The sequence below is a fragment of the Lycium barbarum genome, chromosome 6 (assembly GCF_019175385.1).
Source record: "Lycium barbarum isolate Lr01 chromosome 6, ASM1917538v2, whole genome shotgun sequence".
Classification (NCBI taxonomy): Eukaryota; Viridiplantae; Streptophyta; class Magnoliopsida; order Solanales; family Solanaceae; genus Lycium; species Lycium barbarum.
In genome coordinates this window covers 3,827,673-3,846,845 of record NC_083342.1, presented here as the reverse complement: position 1 = coordinate 3,846,845, position 19,173 = coordinate 3,827,673, and the positions used below count along the sequence as shown (strand labels likewise).

Below are 19,173 nucleotides of genomic sequence, written 5' to 3'. Positions count from 1 at the left end.
CTAATTTTTCTTCTGTTATTTTCAAATAACACAATCATTTCTTTGGAATTTCTATTTATTTATTTTTTGTGTGGGAAAGGAGAATTAATTGATGATGTAGTTTATATTTGATAGTTGGTTAGAGTTATACAGGTATTAGTAATATAAAAAGTTAGTTATGAGGAATTTATGTAATATTTTATGGACGTATTAGTCATGCATGACTAAGGTATTAGTAATATAAGAAGTTAGTTATGAGGAATTTATGTAATATTTTATGTACGAATTAGTTATGCATGACTAACTAATTCATGTATATTAATTATTCATCTTGTATTTTGAATAAAATAACACATAGATTAGTTAGTTATGAGGAATTTACGTAATATTTTATGCACGTATTATTAGTTATGCATGACTAACTTATTCATGTATATTAATTATTCATCTTCTATTTTAGATAAAATAATACATAGATTAGTTATGCTGGTTTTTAATTGCGAATCAAATGCCGTATTATGTATGTTGAATTTTACACCTAGCAAAAGAATAATACCAAACATGATATTAATTATGCAAAATTTAATACACGAGTGCCGTGTCTGCTTTGTTATCCTCAGCAGCAACTTCGATTTTCCGATTTAATGATCCAATTTGTGAAGAACATAAATTGGGAATTGTCAAAATGTATAGAGATATATGAATGTGTATGTATAGGTAGAGAGAGAAATGAGAGTTGAGCTTAGAGGAAATTTGGAAAAGCCGAAGGTTACTATGACAAGACGAGTCTAAAATTTTATTTTAATGTAATTTTATTGACTTAACACAGTCATAGAAAAGCATCATTTCTTTGGAGTTTCTAATTTTTCTTCTTTTTTATTTTTTCCCCTTCACTTTGTCTATTTTATTTGTTACTTATTGCTTTATTTGCTGTCATTATATTTTCCTTTTAACCTGTTCTGGTAATGTGTTGTTAAGCTGGGTAAAGATCTACGTACATTCTGCCCTTTCCAGATCAGTGAGATTTTCACTAAGAGGATTTAAAATATAAAAAGTTAACACATGAAGAAGTCAAGGAGATTCAATATATATTATATAAAAAACAATTTTAACCTTATATTTATTGTATAATTTTCTGCTGAACTCCTCGCCTCGACATGGCTCCGCTCCTATACCAGAGTTCACTTGTGAAATTACACTGTGTATGTTGTTGTTTTGTTGTTTTTATTTTTGTGGGAAATGAGAATTCATTGATTAGTAGTTTATTACTTACTACACTTTTTTGTAGCAGTGGATCCTTGGTGTTTTTAATTACCTTTTGAATTTATGCACTAAACATTCTAATATTGTTAAGTCAACTTTAAAGAAAGTGAGATAAAAGTATGGAGTAGAAAATGAAGCATGTTATTTGCTCCACTATATAATTTGGATTTGGACAGGCTGTAATTTTCTGTTATCCTGAAAGACACCCTTCTAAGATGCACTAACAACTGGATTATTCTTTTTCCTTTTGTTGTTTTCGGTTGGTAATGGTGTATACTATGTAGGAGAAAGAGAGTATGATGCTTGTAAAAGATAATGGCCCCTTTATATTTGAACACTTTTGATCTACTTAAAATATTTTAACTGTCCGCCAGGTTTAGGGAACTCATAGGAGAGACTATTTTTGTCATTTTCTCGTTAGATACTCCCTCTGTCCCATATTAGTTGTCTTCTTTCGCTTTCGAGCGTCAAATTGACCAATCTTCGGAATTAAATTGGTTTAGATCAATTTAATATTTTAAAATTATAATTTAGATATTCAAAAATTACACGAAAAATACTACAAGTAGCAATTCTTTTCATATCAATATAGTAAAAAAATATATTTCAAAATATTGATCGAAGTTTATATAGTTTGACTTTTAAAAAAATAAAATGGATAAGTAATATGGGACGGAGAGAGTATCAGGTAACCAGGAATGTTCAAAAGTACCATACCACAAATGTCAGTTCAGAATCGCAAACTCTTCTATATTTCACAGATGATATACTCCACTTTGCACGACATGAGTAATAGATTTGTAGCCTAGTAACTTCCTGCTCAGACTACTCTCTTTAACATGGAAGATCTTTTCCATGATGATTCCAAGTCTCAAATTGCCCGCATTACTTCCATATCCAAAGAGATGAGACTTTCTGAACCATAAATAGGCATGGCATAAATCGATGATTAGTGTAGGAAACATTAGTAGGAAGCTTTTTTATGAGGTATTCGAAGGTGTAACCTAGATATGGAAAAGGAATCAGATACTTCAACTAGAGGAGCGATCTGTTAATTCAACAAACTACAGGATGGATTCCATCCTTGAGTGTTCAGTACTGTGTCATGTGAATCCTCTCTCAGTTCTTGTTTAGTTTCTTTTCCAGAGTCGCTCTTCGGAGCCCAAAGTTGATCAAACCAACCAAATGTTTATTCCGACCGTGTAAATTGTAACACATCTACTTTCCAAGCACCGTGTAAATTTTAACACATCTACTTTCCAAGCAATGTGACATCTGAAACCTCCAAATCCTGAATCCACTTTTGAAGCTGAGGAAGTAGCTCCAAATTGGCCCTGATAGTAGCTGAACTAGCTAAAGGCACTACTAACTTCAATTCACAGATAAATAGACCATAATCTGAGATCTTATATCTAAGCAAAATGCAGCTACCAGTTCAACACAGAATGTTAAAGTTCACTCCTTGATACCTCCTAATGAATTGACGCTTACCAAACAAACAAGAGAAATGGCTACAGTAGCATACAATATCTTCAACAGCCTTCTATAGCATGGCACCAGTGGATCTCAACAGGCTGATTTTCAGTGATTCTATTAAAAAATTGAACTTGGTTTTTTAAACTGCAACATCTGTATTTGCTAGGAAAGCTTTGCATAACACACTGTATTTCCTTTCATGGAAGTGGAAAGAATAACGGTGGTAGGTGGAGGGTGTGGTGAACTACTCCTATTATCTAATTCAATGCTTCTATAACATTTAACAACATTGGAATAACTGAAAGGAAAATTCTTGTTCTTTGCAAGACATTCTCTTATTGAACTCCACTCAACTTAGCCCATTCCACAAACTGCATCCAACCATAAATATTGTTAGCAGATCGTACGCCCACGGTGAAGGCCATGGCAACAGGTGGGACGCGTTTTGCCACAGGTGATGCTTCAACTAAGCTCTCTAATCCGTTTATAATTTGGTATCGAGTATTCGCAGAGACAGCTAGAAAGAATCCTGAATGAAAATGGAAAAGAAAAAGAGTCAATTGAAGCAAAAGGTAGAGAAAGGCTGCAACACATGCAGATGTGACAGCAAAAAGCATCTTGGAATAATTGTAATACTATCATATCAATCAAATTCAAGGCATTGAATTTAATAAGCTGAGGATTTATGTCAAACAAATCAAAATTGCATAACTGTGGTCCACTTTAAACCTTTTTACTTTTGCTCCTTTAAACTATATGATGTGTGAGCTAATTTTTTCAAGTCCCACCACAAAATTATCTATTAATTTGTCATTTATTCTTCAACAATAGTGGACATTAGAGCCTCAAATCTTCATGAGCACAGAAACACTACATAGAATGTAATTCATTTTTCTTTTAAGTATAATTCTGTATAGAGAGTAGTGGTCCACCTGTTATTTCAACCTGTTATTTCAAATCACGTTCCACGTAAATCTTCAACAACAACATTCACAATGTGATACCACAAGTGGGGTCCGAGGAGGGTAGAATGTATAAAGACCTTACCCCTACCTTGTGTCATGTGAAGAGGCTAATTTTCTTTAAATGAGTACTAAAATAGTTCACCATTGTTAGAGAAGGAATCGCCAACCAATTGTCAGTACCCAAGTAACCTAGCTCTAACCAGAAAAGAGAATAGCTCTTCAGCATAACAAGTGCTCCTATCTTTATGAGATTCAGGGAAAAATGAATCATTGTATGGAGCACTGAGATGCTTTTGAAGCATATACCAAATTTCACAATCCAATCTGAAAGTCCTAGCATTCGTCTATTTTCCCCACTGAAAAAGATCGGCACTTTTTCTTAAACCTGTTACGTACTAGCCAAGTAATCCCAAATAACTGCAATTAGTATAAAAATGAAAATCGTAAAAGTGCTAGAAGAAATGGAAAACCGTCAGGCAGCAAGCTTTTGAGAATCAATAATAATGAAGAGATAGAGCTCTAAACAGAAATTATGATGGTCCTAGAAATTCCCTGTTCTATATAGGAACAAGGAATTCCAACTTAACTTCTAAGTACATACAGTTACACACAGCACATTTTCTATCTGGAGTTTGCACTTTGTGTTATAAATATTTAGCTACATATATTCAAAGGTACGATCCAAAAGCAGTTCAACATACCCCAGAGTGCAGCACTTTTTATTAAAGGAGGGACAGGTATGTCCTCTTCTGACTTCTTGATGCTCCTGTTAGACACATAAATGATATCAGATGTCAACCCATTAAGAGAATGAATCGCACACCATTTAGCTGAATAGATGGGCAAATGATTTCATGGCGATCAGAAACGGAAATTAAGCATCACAAAAGAAATATGGAAGATAAAATTTAGTACATCAGAGTGAATAAAGATGTTCACATCCAATAGCTACATTTTGAGAAGTTGTGCACACAACAAGAGCTCCATGTTTATGATATTCCACATACTGTTCTTTATTGGAAAACAGCATGAAATCTTGACAGGGAGTCCGCGAAGTTCCAATAACATCCATGTTAAAAGAAAATGAAAGAAACTAAAAGCAGATACCAGTGCATTAAATCGAACTTTAAATATATCGGAGATCCACCTAAAAATGAATGCAGAAAACGTAGACAAAAGAAGAAAAGGAAACTAACAAGGAAAGAGTGAGCTATGAAATAGCCTGCAATATATATATATATATATAGATCCAATTGACATGTAAATATGGGCAGGGCAGTCCAGTGCACTAAGCTCCCGCTATGCGCGGGGTCCGGGGAAGGGCCGGACCACAAGGGTCTATTGTAAAGAGAAAGAAACCCTCAATAACTGTAGCTCGAATATGGGGCTGGCTGAGAGTTGGAGGTGCATTGACAGTTCAAGCGAAGTGGAGTGTGGAGAGTTTTTCAAAAACATACCTCTTAGCAGTCATTATCAAATTTGCAAAACCCTGGCAAATGAGGCCACACCCAAATCCTACTGAGCCATACAAAAATCCCTGGCAGTCGTGAAAGTGAAATAGGTTATGACAAAAAAATAACTGCTTCAAGAACTACAGAAAACTCAAAACTTGAGCAACAACAAAACAAATGGAACCAAAATAACAGATTATGAATCAGGACTTTGAAAAGGATTCACATACAAACAAATTCTCTTATCCAACATATGTCATCCATATATACTGAAGTACAAATATCATTAAAAGTTTAGCAAAGAAGTTCAAATTTATTTATACCTTGTAAAAGAACGTTGAAATACGCTGCTGCAATGTAAATTTACACCCTGGCCTCTCAGCTTCAAACATGCTGCAGAAAAATGGATATTGAGAAATAAGAACCAGAAACGCTTCTATTATCAGCTGTCATAGAATCGTGACAATAGAGCATCAAACCTAACCAACAAAAAAACAGAGGATGCGCTGATCGTGTTATTCCCAGTTTCACGTAGAATCTCGCACCCTTCTGGAAGCATAAAGTTATTTGTCTTATGCTACGTGAGCAAGGGAACTTTCAGAAATCAAACTATAGGATGCACTTGAGGCGGCCAACATCTTTTAAGAAGAAAGACATAATACCCATATCCAGGTCCATTTCTACAAGAAGCTTGGTCACTTTCATAACATGTTCAAACCCTAAAATGGCGAAGCTTGCCACAGTAATGGAATGAAATGAAAAACAAACTGAAAGCAATCAATCAGATAAAAGCAGATGTATACATTCTAAATTTATCTGGTTGATTTAAGATATTTTTATGATCATAGAGATCGTCCAATTCATCTCACTGAAAAGTTTTCCCAATAGTCTGTAATCGTTGTTTTTCCATTTGAACCTATGTGTGCAAGCACAAAAATGTGTAAGGTTTTTATGTATTATGACCAAGGTGCATCTTGAGTTGAGATTTTTTTCAGCTAGAGGAGTTGAAACAATTTCAATAACAGAGATTTACTTTCTGTTTCTGGCCTACCGAACTATCTATCAGAAGAATGTGGCAGTTGTTATGCAATTAGTGTAGGTACTAGATGTTGTGTAACATCCTCAAAAATCATGAGAACAGAAAGTACAAAAGTTGGAGTTCTACATGACTTGGTAGCCAGAGAAAGCAGAGAATACTGTAGAAATGAAAGTCACCTGCTGGGAAGAGTGCCACAAGCATGTCGAAAGCGTCCAAAAGAGCTGCTTGAAACAGACTGCTTGCCTATTCGGACATAAGGAGCCAACAAACCAACAAATGCGATGTCCACAACAAGTCCAACCAGAAGATCTGCAGCATATAACTCAAATTCCGTCCAGAAATCATTTCCCCTTTTCTGAACCTCTGCAAATGTTGCAGAACAGGAGTCGATAACAATCTGCAATACATCAGATTAGGTATAAAATGCCACTTGACATATCATTTAAACACTTCAATAATCAAGGCTGGCAGCTACCAGTTCGTTAACTGGTGTACAAAGTTCCATCAATTAAACCATTTGCCACAACCCACTGTAGCAAGTTACAACCAATATATTTCCTTAGCTGCGACTTTTTTTCGTTGAATAATTATAAGCATATGTAGCCCTTAGGTACCTCCTTATCAATTCTTTTTTGTTTTTCCTCGTTTTGACACACTGATTATCATCTGCAGAGGACTAGCAGTTGCACAAAATTTCTTCGAGAGGTGGAATGATTGTCCCCACAGCTTCATAAAAGAAGGTAACCTATTTCGTAATCACTTATTACAAGCTTTGTACTTGAATCATGCACACCACACATCACAGTGGCTACTTAGTAAGTTAGTACCCAATATGATACAAATGCAAGTCAAGCAAATTTCATGATCATTACTCTTAAAGAGGGAAATATTTGTGGCATGTTCTTTTTTTTTTTTTTTTTTTTTTTTTTAATAACTGTGGTGTCGGGCAAGCTTGCTCGCAATATTTGTGGCATGTTTGTACTCCTCGTGACATTAGTGATCAACTGTAACAGTACAGGCATAGTACCTCCCTTTTTTTTTTTTTGACAAGTAAAAGACAACATAGCTCCTAGATTATCAAACAAACCTCTGTACCGACTTTAAACAAAAACGATGGGTCAGCAAGCATTCGATTTCTCAGCATTGCACAATGTCTCATCAAAAATCCCAGCGGCCAAGCTGAAGCCTGAATAGCAAATACCAATTCAAAATGCAATCAGTACATCTACACACATACTCCCTCCATCCCATTTAACTGTCGTTTTAGCTCTTTTCACACCTATTAAGAAAAACAATTAATATAAGATATATTTTACTAAGTTACCCCTATTTATTACTCCCTTCGTCCATTTTTACTTGTCATGTATTGACTTGGCACGCCTATTATAAAGCCAAAAGTAGAATGACAATTTTACTATATCAACCTTTGAATATCATAAATGCAATGTTTTGGGAAATGCACTGAGAAGTGATTATAGTAAATAATAAGGGAAAAATAGGAACTAGGTGTTAAATTCTGTCTTGGTTTTCTAAACTGGACATCTATTTTTAGTATAGCGGTCAAGTAAAAATGGACGGAGGGAGTCATGCTTTTTGACAATTAAGAGTATTAAAAAGAACTACCACTTCTTTAATGTTGAGGGTTTGTTGGAAACAATTGCCTGCTCAGTTCATCCCAAGAAAGGAAGTTTCAAGTACCTGGGGTCAGTTATCCAAGGTAATGGGGAGATTGACGAAGATGTTACACATCGTATTGGGGTGGGGTGGGGTGGATGAAATGGAGGCTCGGGTCCGGTGTTCTTTGCGATAAGAATGTGTCGCCAAGATTTAAAGGTCGGTTCTACAGGGTGGTGGTTAGACTGATTGCTATATGGAGCGGAGTATTAGCCAGTCAAGAACTCTCATGTTCAGAAGATGAGAGTAGTAGAGATGTGGACGCTAAGATGGATGTGAAGGCACACCAGAAGAGATAAGATTAGGAATATAGATATCCGGGACAAGGTAGGAGTGACTCCCGTAGATGATAAGATGGGGGAAGTGAAGTTGTGATGGTTCGGGCATGTGAGGAGGAGGGATGCAGGTGCCCCGAAAAAGAGGTGTGAGAGGTTGGCCGTTTTGGGCTTGCTGAGTGAAAGAGGTAGGCCAAAGAAGTATTGAAGGAGGTGATTAGGCAGGACATGGTGCAAGTTCAGCTCAATGAGGACATGACCGTTGATAGGAAAGTGTAGAGGTCAAGAATTAGGGTAGAAGGGTAGTGCATAATTGGGCGCTTTTCATTTCTGTTCCCGGAGTTCGGAGTTCTAGCACTATTATTGTATTTTCTTATTTTTTAAATTTCTATTACTATCTGTTGTTTTTTAGCCGCGATTATCTTATATCTTGCTATTGTTTTTGCTTGTTGCTAATGCCTATCTTTCGTCTTTCTATGAGCCTAGGGTCTCCTGAAACCGTCTCTCTACATTCCCAAGGTAGAGGTAAGGTCTGCGTACTACCCTCTCCAGCAGAGGCGGATTCAGTATTTAAATTTTATGGGTTCAATCTTAAGATTTTTAGCATTAAACTCATTATATTTTTAAAATTAGGGGTTCATATCTACTATTTATTGCAATTTTAATAATTTTTTAAACATAAATTTAGGCTTCGCATCAAAAGTTTGGGGTTCAATTGAACCCCAAACTTGTAGGCTAGATACGCCTCTGCTCCCCAGACCCCACGTGTAGTATTACACTAAGTATGTTGTTGTTGTTTTTGTTTGTATTTTTGAGCTAAAACGACAGTTAAAATGAGACAGATGGAGTATCAAATAATTTGAACACTTTGAATCAAAATTAACACTACATATTTTCACCTGCATATCTAAGTAACGACTGAGAATCAATCTCCTAAGCCCTGTAGTTTTAGCAGCTTCCAACATACCCTTAGGCAAATTGGCCCCTCTCTTTTCAGCTTCTTTAACCACCTCATCAAACTTCACAACTGGTCCAAACTCTTTCTCATCATAATCACCATCACCATCACCATCACTGTCATCTCCACCGTTAAATCCTCCTTTTCCACTACCCCCATCACCTCCTCCATCAGTTGTTCTAATGATGGATTCTTGACCTGTACATTTGATTCTGAAAATTCTATCAGTTTTGCCAATCCAGTATTGTAAAGACACAAACTTTGAAATTTTGAATTTGGGAATTTGGTTGTTGTTTGAATTGGAATTGTTTGGTGATATGGAGTGATTTGATGTAAGGAAATGTGATGATGATTGAAGCAAGGCCATTGTTTGATGAAATAGTGAAGTTTACTTATTGAGTTTTATAGTACAGAGTTGAACTAGGAGCGTAGCCTGTAAGCAGCAAAACGCTTATAAGCTAAAAAATAAATAAATTACGTACTCTAACTTATTTTTTTAGCTTATAAGCTGTTTTCAGCTTATAAGTTACTTTAGATAAATTATTTTTTAAAATTTATTTTAAGCACAAAATGACTTTAAGTTAACCAATCAAATACTTAAAAAAGCTGAAAATAACTTATAATTAACTTATAAGCAAATCCGAATGGGCTCTAGGAACAGTGTACCAGAGAAATTACAACAACGTTTGTGAATGAAAATTGCAATCCAAAAGTTTCGATGTTGACGTTTGTTGTCAGATTCTGCGGGGAAAGTATTTTTGTGTCAACTACACCTGCATGTGTCGCAGCAGGGTAGAGACGTGCGCATTGTGCATAACCCATCTCATTTTTTTATTATTATAACTTAATATTTCTGTCTTATGCGATATTTTTCATTTTTCAAAATTTAAATTGCACGTACTTTAATCAATATTTTAACATATATTTTTTTATTAAATTGATATGAAAAAAATTACAATTTTCATGTGTAACTATCCTAAATAAGATTTTTAGCCTGTTTGATCAAATTTTTAAAATCTAACTTATCTCAAAAAGTACTTTTGACAAAAAATAATTTTTGTTTGACCAATTAATTTAAAAGTACTTTTGAACAACAATTAGTGTTTGACCAAATTTTTAAAAAGTGCTAAATATATTTTTCTCAAAATTGCTTCTCAAAAAACTACTTTTGAACAAAAGCTATCTTTTTTAGCTTTTGAAGAACTGCTTCTGTTACTTCCTAAAAGTTCTTATTTTCTCCCAAAAACTTTAACCAAACGCTTAACTTTTTAAAAATAAGCATTTATTAAAAAAAATAAGCACTTAAAAAAAAAATTGACCAAACAAGATATAAGTCGTTCTTTTTCTCTCCATTATTTATCGACATTTTTAAGGAGAGACCCAAGTTTGTAGTAAATTAACAACCAAATTTAACTAGTATACCCTTCATACAACAAACTTGAAATGTAACCAATTGGTACAAACTCCAAAAAGCCCACACAAATTGAAAATAATGAATGTAGAGCTTCATATATACTTCTAAGATATAACTAGTCTCACCAGACCTCGATTTTACAGCCCCAGTTAGTACATACACCTGTATACTTTTGAAACAAAAAACATGAATACCTTCATCACATCGCTTTACAAAACTCTTCATGAAGCTGTACATGTATAAGGGAGAAAATGTGGACAACAGAGTCCCTTTGTATTGTTCCTGAGAAAGGAACACATATTTACTAGTATCAGCTGATATCTATGTTTGTGTAAGATTCATGAGATTGAACCATAAATTTGGTTTCTTCCCAATTCAACAAAAGGGTACCACCTTCTGCCATCAGGCTTCCATCGTTCAGATGAAAAAGTATTTTCGTTTTCCTTGTCCAACCCCTGTACCAAAAATATACTCCTCCAGCCAAGCATGAGGGTTGTATGTTATGCGACAAAATCAGTATGGTCTCTCAGAGGAATATATAGGTGCCGACAAGTTTTCAAGGGATGAATCTTTTCCAAACATGTGACGCAGAAATTCTGGGGTAGTGGATAAATATTTATGAAGGCCATTCTTCAGGCGCATGAACATCAAATCTGACTCTTGTCGTCATGAAATCAAAAAAGAGAGGAACTTTTACGGTGTCTTGAATTTCTCGGTTGCTCAACTGATGATCTTGGGGATGGACCTGTGCTTTCAATAACATCTGGTTGAGTATCCGAGGATTGGGGAAGTAGCTTGCATCCAATCCTTCGGGCAAGAAAGCGTGGAGAACTGAGGTAACTATGTGACTTTGTGACCTTTCTCATCTCTTGTTTTATTTTGCTGAATTCTTCTTCAAGTTCACCAACCCGAGATTTCATCCTTTCCAAGTCCACTTTTAGACCCTGGTTCTCACGCACGACTGTCACCCATCCATCTCTCTGTACAATTTGACCTGCCATATCACTGGGGGCCCCCGTGACAAGAGCTGCGGGCGCACTTTCTGTATCCAAATTGTTGAGGCAACCAGCTAGGGCTGTTCTCAGCTGCAATTGCTCGAAGAATAGGACTTGGAGAACAACCCGAAGAGGCAATCTCTCGTTCTGGGATGCATGGGCGCAAGCATCAATAGAAAGCTTCTGAAAGTCGATGATGTTGCAAAGCTGCTCCTTCTCTTTATCTGACAGCCAAGGGTGCGCCTATACAATTTTCATTTCAATCCATTAAAAGTCTACAAGGTTTCAGATACAGAGTTGAAAGCAATTAAGCTCTAGGTCAGAAATGAAGTATATAACTAGCGTAGAATGATATAAAAGGTGAATACGTGTTAAGACTACACAAATGACATAAAAGAGAGCAGAAGAAACAAGCTAGAAAATCATTTAGCATAAAAAAGACTAAGCAGCTTTCCATGATGCAATTCCCTTTTTACCAGAGGTCCATCCTCAGAAATGAAAGACTGTTTTAACATTAAAGTGTGTCTTCGACATAGATATGTAATTGACACGCTATGAAATATTAGCGTAGCCATTGATGGAATAGAATGAACAGATTAACCATCACGTGACAGTTAACGAGCAGGTAAATAATAAAGGGAAATTAGCACTTTTAGTCCCTCAAATATTGACTAATTCTGATTTTGATCCTTATGATTTGTAATTAAGCACATATAACCTTCAATTAATTGATATATGTACTTTTGATCCCTCTAACTGTGAATTTTCACAATTTTAATGAATTATTAAGTTTATACTTTTACTCCATATTTTGAGAGTAATATAGTTCAAAATATAGTCCAAAAATCACATATTTTTTTAAATAAAGGAACCAAAAACACACAATTCAGTTAATTAAAGGTTAAATGAGCTTAGTCAAATATTACAAGGACCAAAATCAAAATTCATCAATAATCGAGGGACCAAAAGTGCAATTATCTCATAAATTAATCCAAACAATCAGCTATATCACAATTGAACACACAGTGAGAGAGTAACTGAATCAAACCTTAAAGTATATATCTAGAGCTCTATATAGCCCATCATGCAGAGATCTTGAAGATTCTGGAAGAGCTTCAGCAAGTGAACGTACTTTCCCCGGCTTTAGGTTCACATCAGATGCAACTTCTGCAATATAGCTGTCAACCAACTTCGCCACTCTCCTTAACGGGTTGGATGATGGTGATGTTCCTATCTCAAATGAAGATGGATCAGGTGTTGCAGTGATCCCCGGTTCAGAAGATATAAAATGATGAATCATTCGTTCAACGCAGTCAGTGTTATATAATGTATCAGAATCTGAGTAGGAAGGTATCAGCAAACCATCTAGGGATGCTAGGTCCAACTGCATCCCTGTTCTCCTCTCCAATGAGTCCTGGCATGTGTGGTTCACACCAAGTATCAAGGCAACTCGCAGAAGTCCCAACAAGAAACGGCAAAAAGACTTTCCCTTCAATTCAGGAAGCTGTTTCACAACACTTTCTAGAAGAACTTTTTCATCGACAGAAGCTGGTGTTGTCATACTGAAACTAGCAACTGTTCTAGTTTTACCACCTTGCTGCCCACTCTGCCACCGGCCAAGTCCTGGAAGGTACTTTCTGCAGTAGTACATCATAGCACCTGCTAAATTTTCATTTCTAATACCTCTGGCCTCCATAGCTTGAATTAGTCTCTGAAATAATGGCACAGAAAGATATGAAATGTCTTCGAACCACCAGTCAGATTCAATGGTTTGGATTCTAGCACCAGTGCTAATTCCATTCCACAATATACTACCTCCAGGGCTCTGTAAGCTGCCATACATCAACATAGGCCACCCAAATAAACTAGGATCTGTGCAGACCATCACAGAGAGCGCATGCAAGCATTTACTAATGATCTCTAGCTTGTCTGCTCTTGGAATGACAGAATCACAACTTTGGAGAGCTAATATGCAATCTTTCCAATTCCTTAGAACATTCTTATGAAAGTAAGCATCTGCCTTCAACAGTAAATTATCTTCTCCATAGTCCTCCGTCATCTCCAAGTAGTCTGCTGCACAATAAATCATTACTATGTTCCTTGGGGTAAATTCTACTCGAACACCGTAGCAGAATTTAACTGTGACAAAAAATATGTCACTCCCACCAGGGAAGTCTTCTAATGTTGTCAGGAAAGTCCCTTCATGTGGACCTTGAGCTGAATCTAGTATTTTGTCAATCCTTCCGCATCTTGACATAAGTGGAAACTGGAGACAGAGCATTTTTTTTTTGGCTGTTAGACAAGACTTGATGTAAATAAGTCAAATTTGCTGTAAAAAGGTGAGTTGGGGAAGTCCATATACATGTAGCACTAGTTGATCAACATTAAAAAGAAGCGCCGAGAAGAAACTAGTAATGATTGGGAGGAAAAATCAAAGCAAGCATATGGAAGATCACCCTCGAGAAGAGTGCAGTTATTTTTAAGACTTGACACCATAGTCATCTTCTATAGATCACTGATTGCACACACATCAGTTCTAAACTAGGGCTTGCATAACATTTGTGAAAACTGAAAACTCGTGTTAGATGAAACTAAGTTGCCACAAACATTAGCATTCCAGTTTATTTCGGATCCAGCGCAAGCCATCGGGGAGTCACTTCATACTTTGAATTTTGAGTACTCATCAAAAAGAAGGCAAGAATTGAAAAGGGCATGATGAAAAAGAATACAATGAATAACTAAGGTATTAAAAAATAAAACTACTCTTCGTTCCAACTTATCTATTTTATTACTACTTTGTTAGTGGTATTTCTGAAGTAAAACACTGTTTCAGGATATTGTCCACAAAAGCATAATCAGTCTCTGCTGTAATTGACTGTGTCCCCCTTTCAAGAATAAATAGTCTAAGAAAATGATTGACATGAGTAGAATCCGTCTCTGTTCATCCCCTCAATGCTTTTCCTTTGAAGTGTGAATGAATAGAGAGGATTCATATAGATGAGCCTATCTATTGAATCATTATAGATTTGATTTTTTGAATGACTGAACTTAGCTACAAGCTCCAATTAGCACGATCAAGCTCTGCATATTGCATGTCATATATACAATCTGTATGTTTCTTCATTTCATTATTTGCACGTCACGTGAAATGAAGCATGTATTTGCCTGCATTATATATTATAAAACATACTCCCTAATAGATTTGGATTGAGGTACAATTGATTGTTGATTAATATGTATAGAGCATCCACCAGACAAAACAAATATCTAGCATTGGAATGAAATAGATTCAAATAGAGTAGATTTGTTATTCATACACACCGGCTTGTTTGGAATTGAGATATAGTTGACTGATTGAAGAATGATAAGTGATAGCTTGATAAAGCTTAAAAAAGAGCTGCTATCACGAGTTCATGATAATTAGCCAACACAAGCGAACCAATTCTAGTATTTAAGCGGAGAAGGGTAGAGTGGAGGGCTCATTATCCACCGAGTTTCGTAGATGGAAACAACAGATTTCTCAGTTATTAGGAAAAAAAAAGAGATAACTAGCCAACACATTAATTTCTTTCTCACAATTAGCACATATCAAGAGGAATTATCAGAAAATTTAGATAGTTTCAGATGCTGGAAATGATGATTTCCAAACAGTATTAAATGCTATAACTTTTACTAAATATAATTCTCATCATTCTGTATGCCCACATGTTCAAAATAAAATACTAATACATAATCTATGAAGATTATGGATACTTTTCAGATTATCATTTTTATACAAGAATTACTCGGAAGCCCGATTATATCTTGCCAACATATCCATGGGATTATTATTACTCCACTAAACAAGAAATAATTTTAAGCAAACATTCAAAACTCATTTGATAAAAGCTATCAATATTAAATACGGAAAAGGTTCAAATATGTCATCGAACTATAGAAAATGACTCATTTATGCCACTCATCAATAGTTTGGCCCATTGATGCCATCGAACTATCGGAAATGGCTCATTTATGCCACTCATCAATAGTTTGGCTCATTTATTCCATCGTCCGTTACTAAAATGACTCATCCATTCCATTTTTCATTAACGACGGTTTTCCAATACCAGATATGACACGTGGCCTCCAACTAGATTATGGTTGTGGGTGGGTAGGGTGTATGGGTCGGATTTTTTATTAATTTGGGATTTAAAATTGGGCTGGTTTAACTAAATGATGTAGACCTCTAATTAGAGGCCACGTATCATATCTGGTATTATAAAACCAGCGTTAATGAAAATGGCATGGATGAGTCATTTTAGTAATGGGCAATGGCATAAATAAGTCAAACTATTGATGAGTGGCATAAATGAGTCAAACTATTGATGAGTGGCATAAATGAGCCATTTGTGATAGTTTGATGGCATGAATGAGCCATTTGTGATAGTTTGATGGCATGAATGAGCCATTTGTGATAGTTCGATGGCATGAATGAGCCATTTCCGATAGTTCGATGGCATAAATGAGTCAAACTATTAATGAGTGGCATAAATGAGCCATTTCCGATAGTTCGATGGCATATTTGAGATATGCCTTTTCCGTATTAAATATACCAACATAGTAAATGATAGTTCAGAAAGTGGGTCCAAAGCAAATGTGGATTCCTGTAGGTGTATTTTTCGGAGGGAGTTCATCTAAATTAGTTTATAACTTAAACAGTACAAAAGAGCATCTCCTATATCTTCCGTAGTACGAATGATCTACAACATGTAATTACTATTGTTTTGGAAGTTTCAAATTTAGGGAGTATATTTGTTAGGGACAATTCAAAAGGTAAAACAAGACTATCTTTGGAAAAGAAAAGACTAGAATCTATGTTCATCAGTTGTCATTTCAATAAATAGAAAAATTAATGGTATAATAGCTATGTAACAATCTAACAGGGCATAACCCAAACATAGAAAATTGTCACCTCTCATTAACACTAACCCTCATAGTCTTTTTCCTTTAAAATTTTCCGATATTAGCAATCTGCTTCTTGAACTGAATTCTATATAATGTAAGAACATACGGTAATAAAATTAAGAAGAAAAAATGCAACATGTCCATGACAACAATGGTTTCTTTAAATATATGATAAAGGAAATGAGAAGGGAAATACTTTAAATCAAAATTGCCTAGCACAATAGGTCACTGGCTAAGTTGCATGTCCGTAATTTTAAAGATTTAAAAGAAGAATGAGTACCTTGTGAAGGTGGAAGTTTACTCCGTCCACTACCACGGTAAAATCGCTGGCCAAACTTGCATTGCAAAACCTGTCACATGCATCAAACAATGGATCAAAAGAAAAACACAGCTTAACATTTCTAACTTATCCAAATCTACAATCAAAGCTTTTGGACTTTACGAACATTATCATGTTTTCATACTTAAAGGTGAATGAGACTCGCAACCCCCCCCCCCCCCAAAAAAAAAAAAACACCCCCAGGGCTTTGGACTAGGACTCTAATGGTAAGAGTGCAACTTGTGATGTATGGGTTAAGCGCACGTCACGGGTTCGAAACCTTGCCACAAACAAAAGCTTGGCATTTACGTGGAGAAGGGTAGAGGGGCAGACCCATTATCCACCAAATTCAAACCGTGTGCCACCGGCACTCGAAGATTTCACTGTTAGAAGGTGAATGAGACTCCAATCAGAACTTAAAACCAGCCAAGGAAACTCTTGGTACTGAAATGCAGTAATATTTTAACTGGTATTAATCAAAAACATAAATATCCTCCCAGCCAGAAAATAGATAGCTCCCTCCCACAATATTACCATCAAAATTGACCCAATATTGCCTCTAAAAACTTAAGCACATCACCAAACTGACAAGTAAGACTATAAGCAAGAGCCAAATAACGTTCATCTCTTCAATAAAATCTACGCCGGATGCAGAACTCTTTCATTGTAGCCCTTAAAAATGAAAACGCAGGTATTTGAGAGTGTGTTTGGTCTAGAGGAAAACACAATGTTTTGACAAACATTTTCCCTAGGAAAACATGTTCCTTAAAGTGGGAAAATGACTTCCCTAATGGAAGTACGGAAAACAAGTTCCATAAGTGACATTTCAAGTTCAATGTCTCCTCTCCACCCACCCACAATCCCCAACCCCCACCCTTCATCCATTCCACCCTCAGCCACCCCCGAACCCCTACTCCCCGCCCCATAGTGTTTTGGTAGATTACATCTAAATCCTCTTGGGATAATATTATTTTTCTTCCTTACCAAAAACACTAGAAATAAGTTAGAAACCTACCATTTTCTAGGAAAAAACATTTTCTTTCATACCATCAGTTTCTTTTTTTTTACAACAACAACAAACCCAGTGTAATCCCACAAGTAGTTTCTTTTATACCCACAACATTTTTGTAGTTTTTTTTTTTTTACAACAAAAATAAAATATTGAAGCACCAGTAACATACATACATACATACCAGTCATTTCCCTCACGGTAGAACCCAGTAACCTTTGCAGCAGGTGCCATCAACAAACTCAGCTTCTATTTCCTTGGACAGAATTCAATTGAAAGCATTTGAACCCATATGATCTTCATAATTAATTCTAAAAACCCCCCATCAAAGGAAAAAAGCAAGAAAACACCAAATATGGGAGCCACATAAGAGTAAGTCTCCAATGAGTCAAAGTCACAAAGAATCCACTCAATTAAATTAACACACATAAAGCAATCATAATCATTGGTCCCATCTTCTCTTCACTTTATACATAACAATTGTATACTACTTTTATATACACTTTATATACTGTTTATATACTTGTGTTGTATGTATAAAGAGAACCAACAAACAACCAGCTTAAAAAAGCATAATCTACATAAAGATTCTTGCTTTTATCAAATACCCATTACAATATAATGGACTAAGTTTTGATTCACGCTTTTTGTCGAACAGGTAGAGTGTAAAATTGGGTTTTAGTCAACAACAGCAACACAACTAGTATGGTCCATAATATACAATAGTATGTTGCTTTTATATACAGTGTATATATGTTTATATACTTGTGGCGTATGTATAAAGTGAACCCACAAAAAAAAAAAAAAAAACCGGCTTAAAAAAGCATAATCCTCTCAAAGTTTTATAATATTCAAGTTGGGTTTTGACTAGTAATAGCTTTTTTCATTTACATAACCTGTCGCTACATATTTAACATATACATGTACAAACACCTATATACATATATCTATCATACATATATGGATGTAGAAAAAGAGACAAAAGGGGTTTTAAAGGCCGGTGAAGAAGGACAAGCAGACATGGTTAAGTTAATGATGAGGAAAAAGGAAGAAAGGGAACATGATGGACTGGATTTTAGTTCACGCTTTTTGTCAAACAGGTGGAGTGCGAAATTGGGTTTTAATCGAGGACAGCGTGGATCCAATGAGAATGTGGCTTTGGGTCTCGTGACACTTTGTTTGGATAGTCGGTAAGTATTGTCGCATAATATGTATCTACTCCCTCTCCGTTTCAAATTATTCGTTGTTTTTTTTTATTTTTCATGGCTTTTAAAAAATACTCCCTTCGTTCAATAATAAGTGTTATCTTAATCAAAAATATAAATATTAAGAAATCAATAATACAATGTAAAGTTTATTAAATTACCCCTATATAATAAAAATAAACTATTTTTTCTCTTGATTAGAGCATA

General features: G+C 35.5%; 2 protein-coding genes across 2 annotated transcripts; both read right to left on the bottom strand.

The window, feature by feature from the left end:
* Nucleotides 1-2,804: 2,804 nt before the first annotated feature.
* On the bottom strand, nucleotides 2,805-9,523 carry LOC132600514 (protein RETICULATA-RELATED 1, chloroplastic). Its single transcript, XM_060313731.1, has 7 exons — nucleotides 9,022-9,523; nucleotides 7,261-7,359; nucleotides 6,350-6,570; nucleotides 5,458-5,527; nucleotides 5,141-5,220; nucleotides 4,385-4,449; nucleotides 2,805-3,247 (listed from the first exon to the last, which is right to left on the bottom strand). The coding sequence occupies exons 1-7, from the start codon at nucleotides 9,445-9,447 to the stop codon at nucleotides 3,054-3,056; spliced, it is 1,155 nt and encodes a 384-aa protein (XP_060169714.1). The 5' UTR covers nucleotides 9,448-9,523; the 3' UTR covers nucleotides 2,805-3,053.
* A 1,040-nt stretch (nucleotides 9,524-10,563) lies between these two features.
* On the bottom strand, nucleotides 10,564-18,951 carry LOC132600513 (BTB/POZ domain-containing protein At3g44820). The gene is made up of 4 exons (XM_060313729.1): nucleotides 17,946-18,951; nucleotides 16,714-16,783; nucleotides 12,538-13,755; nucleotides 10,564-11,732 (listed from the first exon to the last, which is right to left on the bottom strand). Exons 1-4 carry the CDS (start codon nucleotides 17,993-17,995, stop codon nucleotides 11,169-11,171), a joined length of 1,902 nt encoding a protein of 633 aa, XP_060169712.1. The 5' UTR covers nucleotides 17,996-18,951; the 3' UTR covers nucleotides 10,564-11,168.
* Between the last annotated feature and the right edge of the window lie 222 nt (nucleotides 18,952-19,173).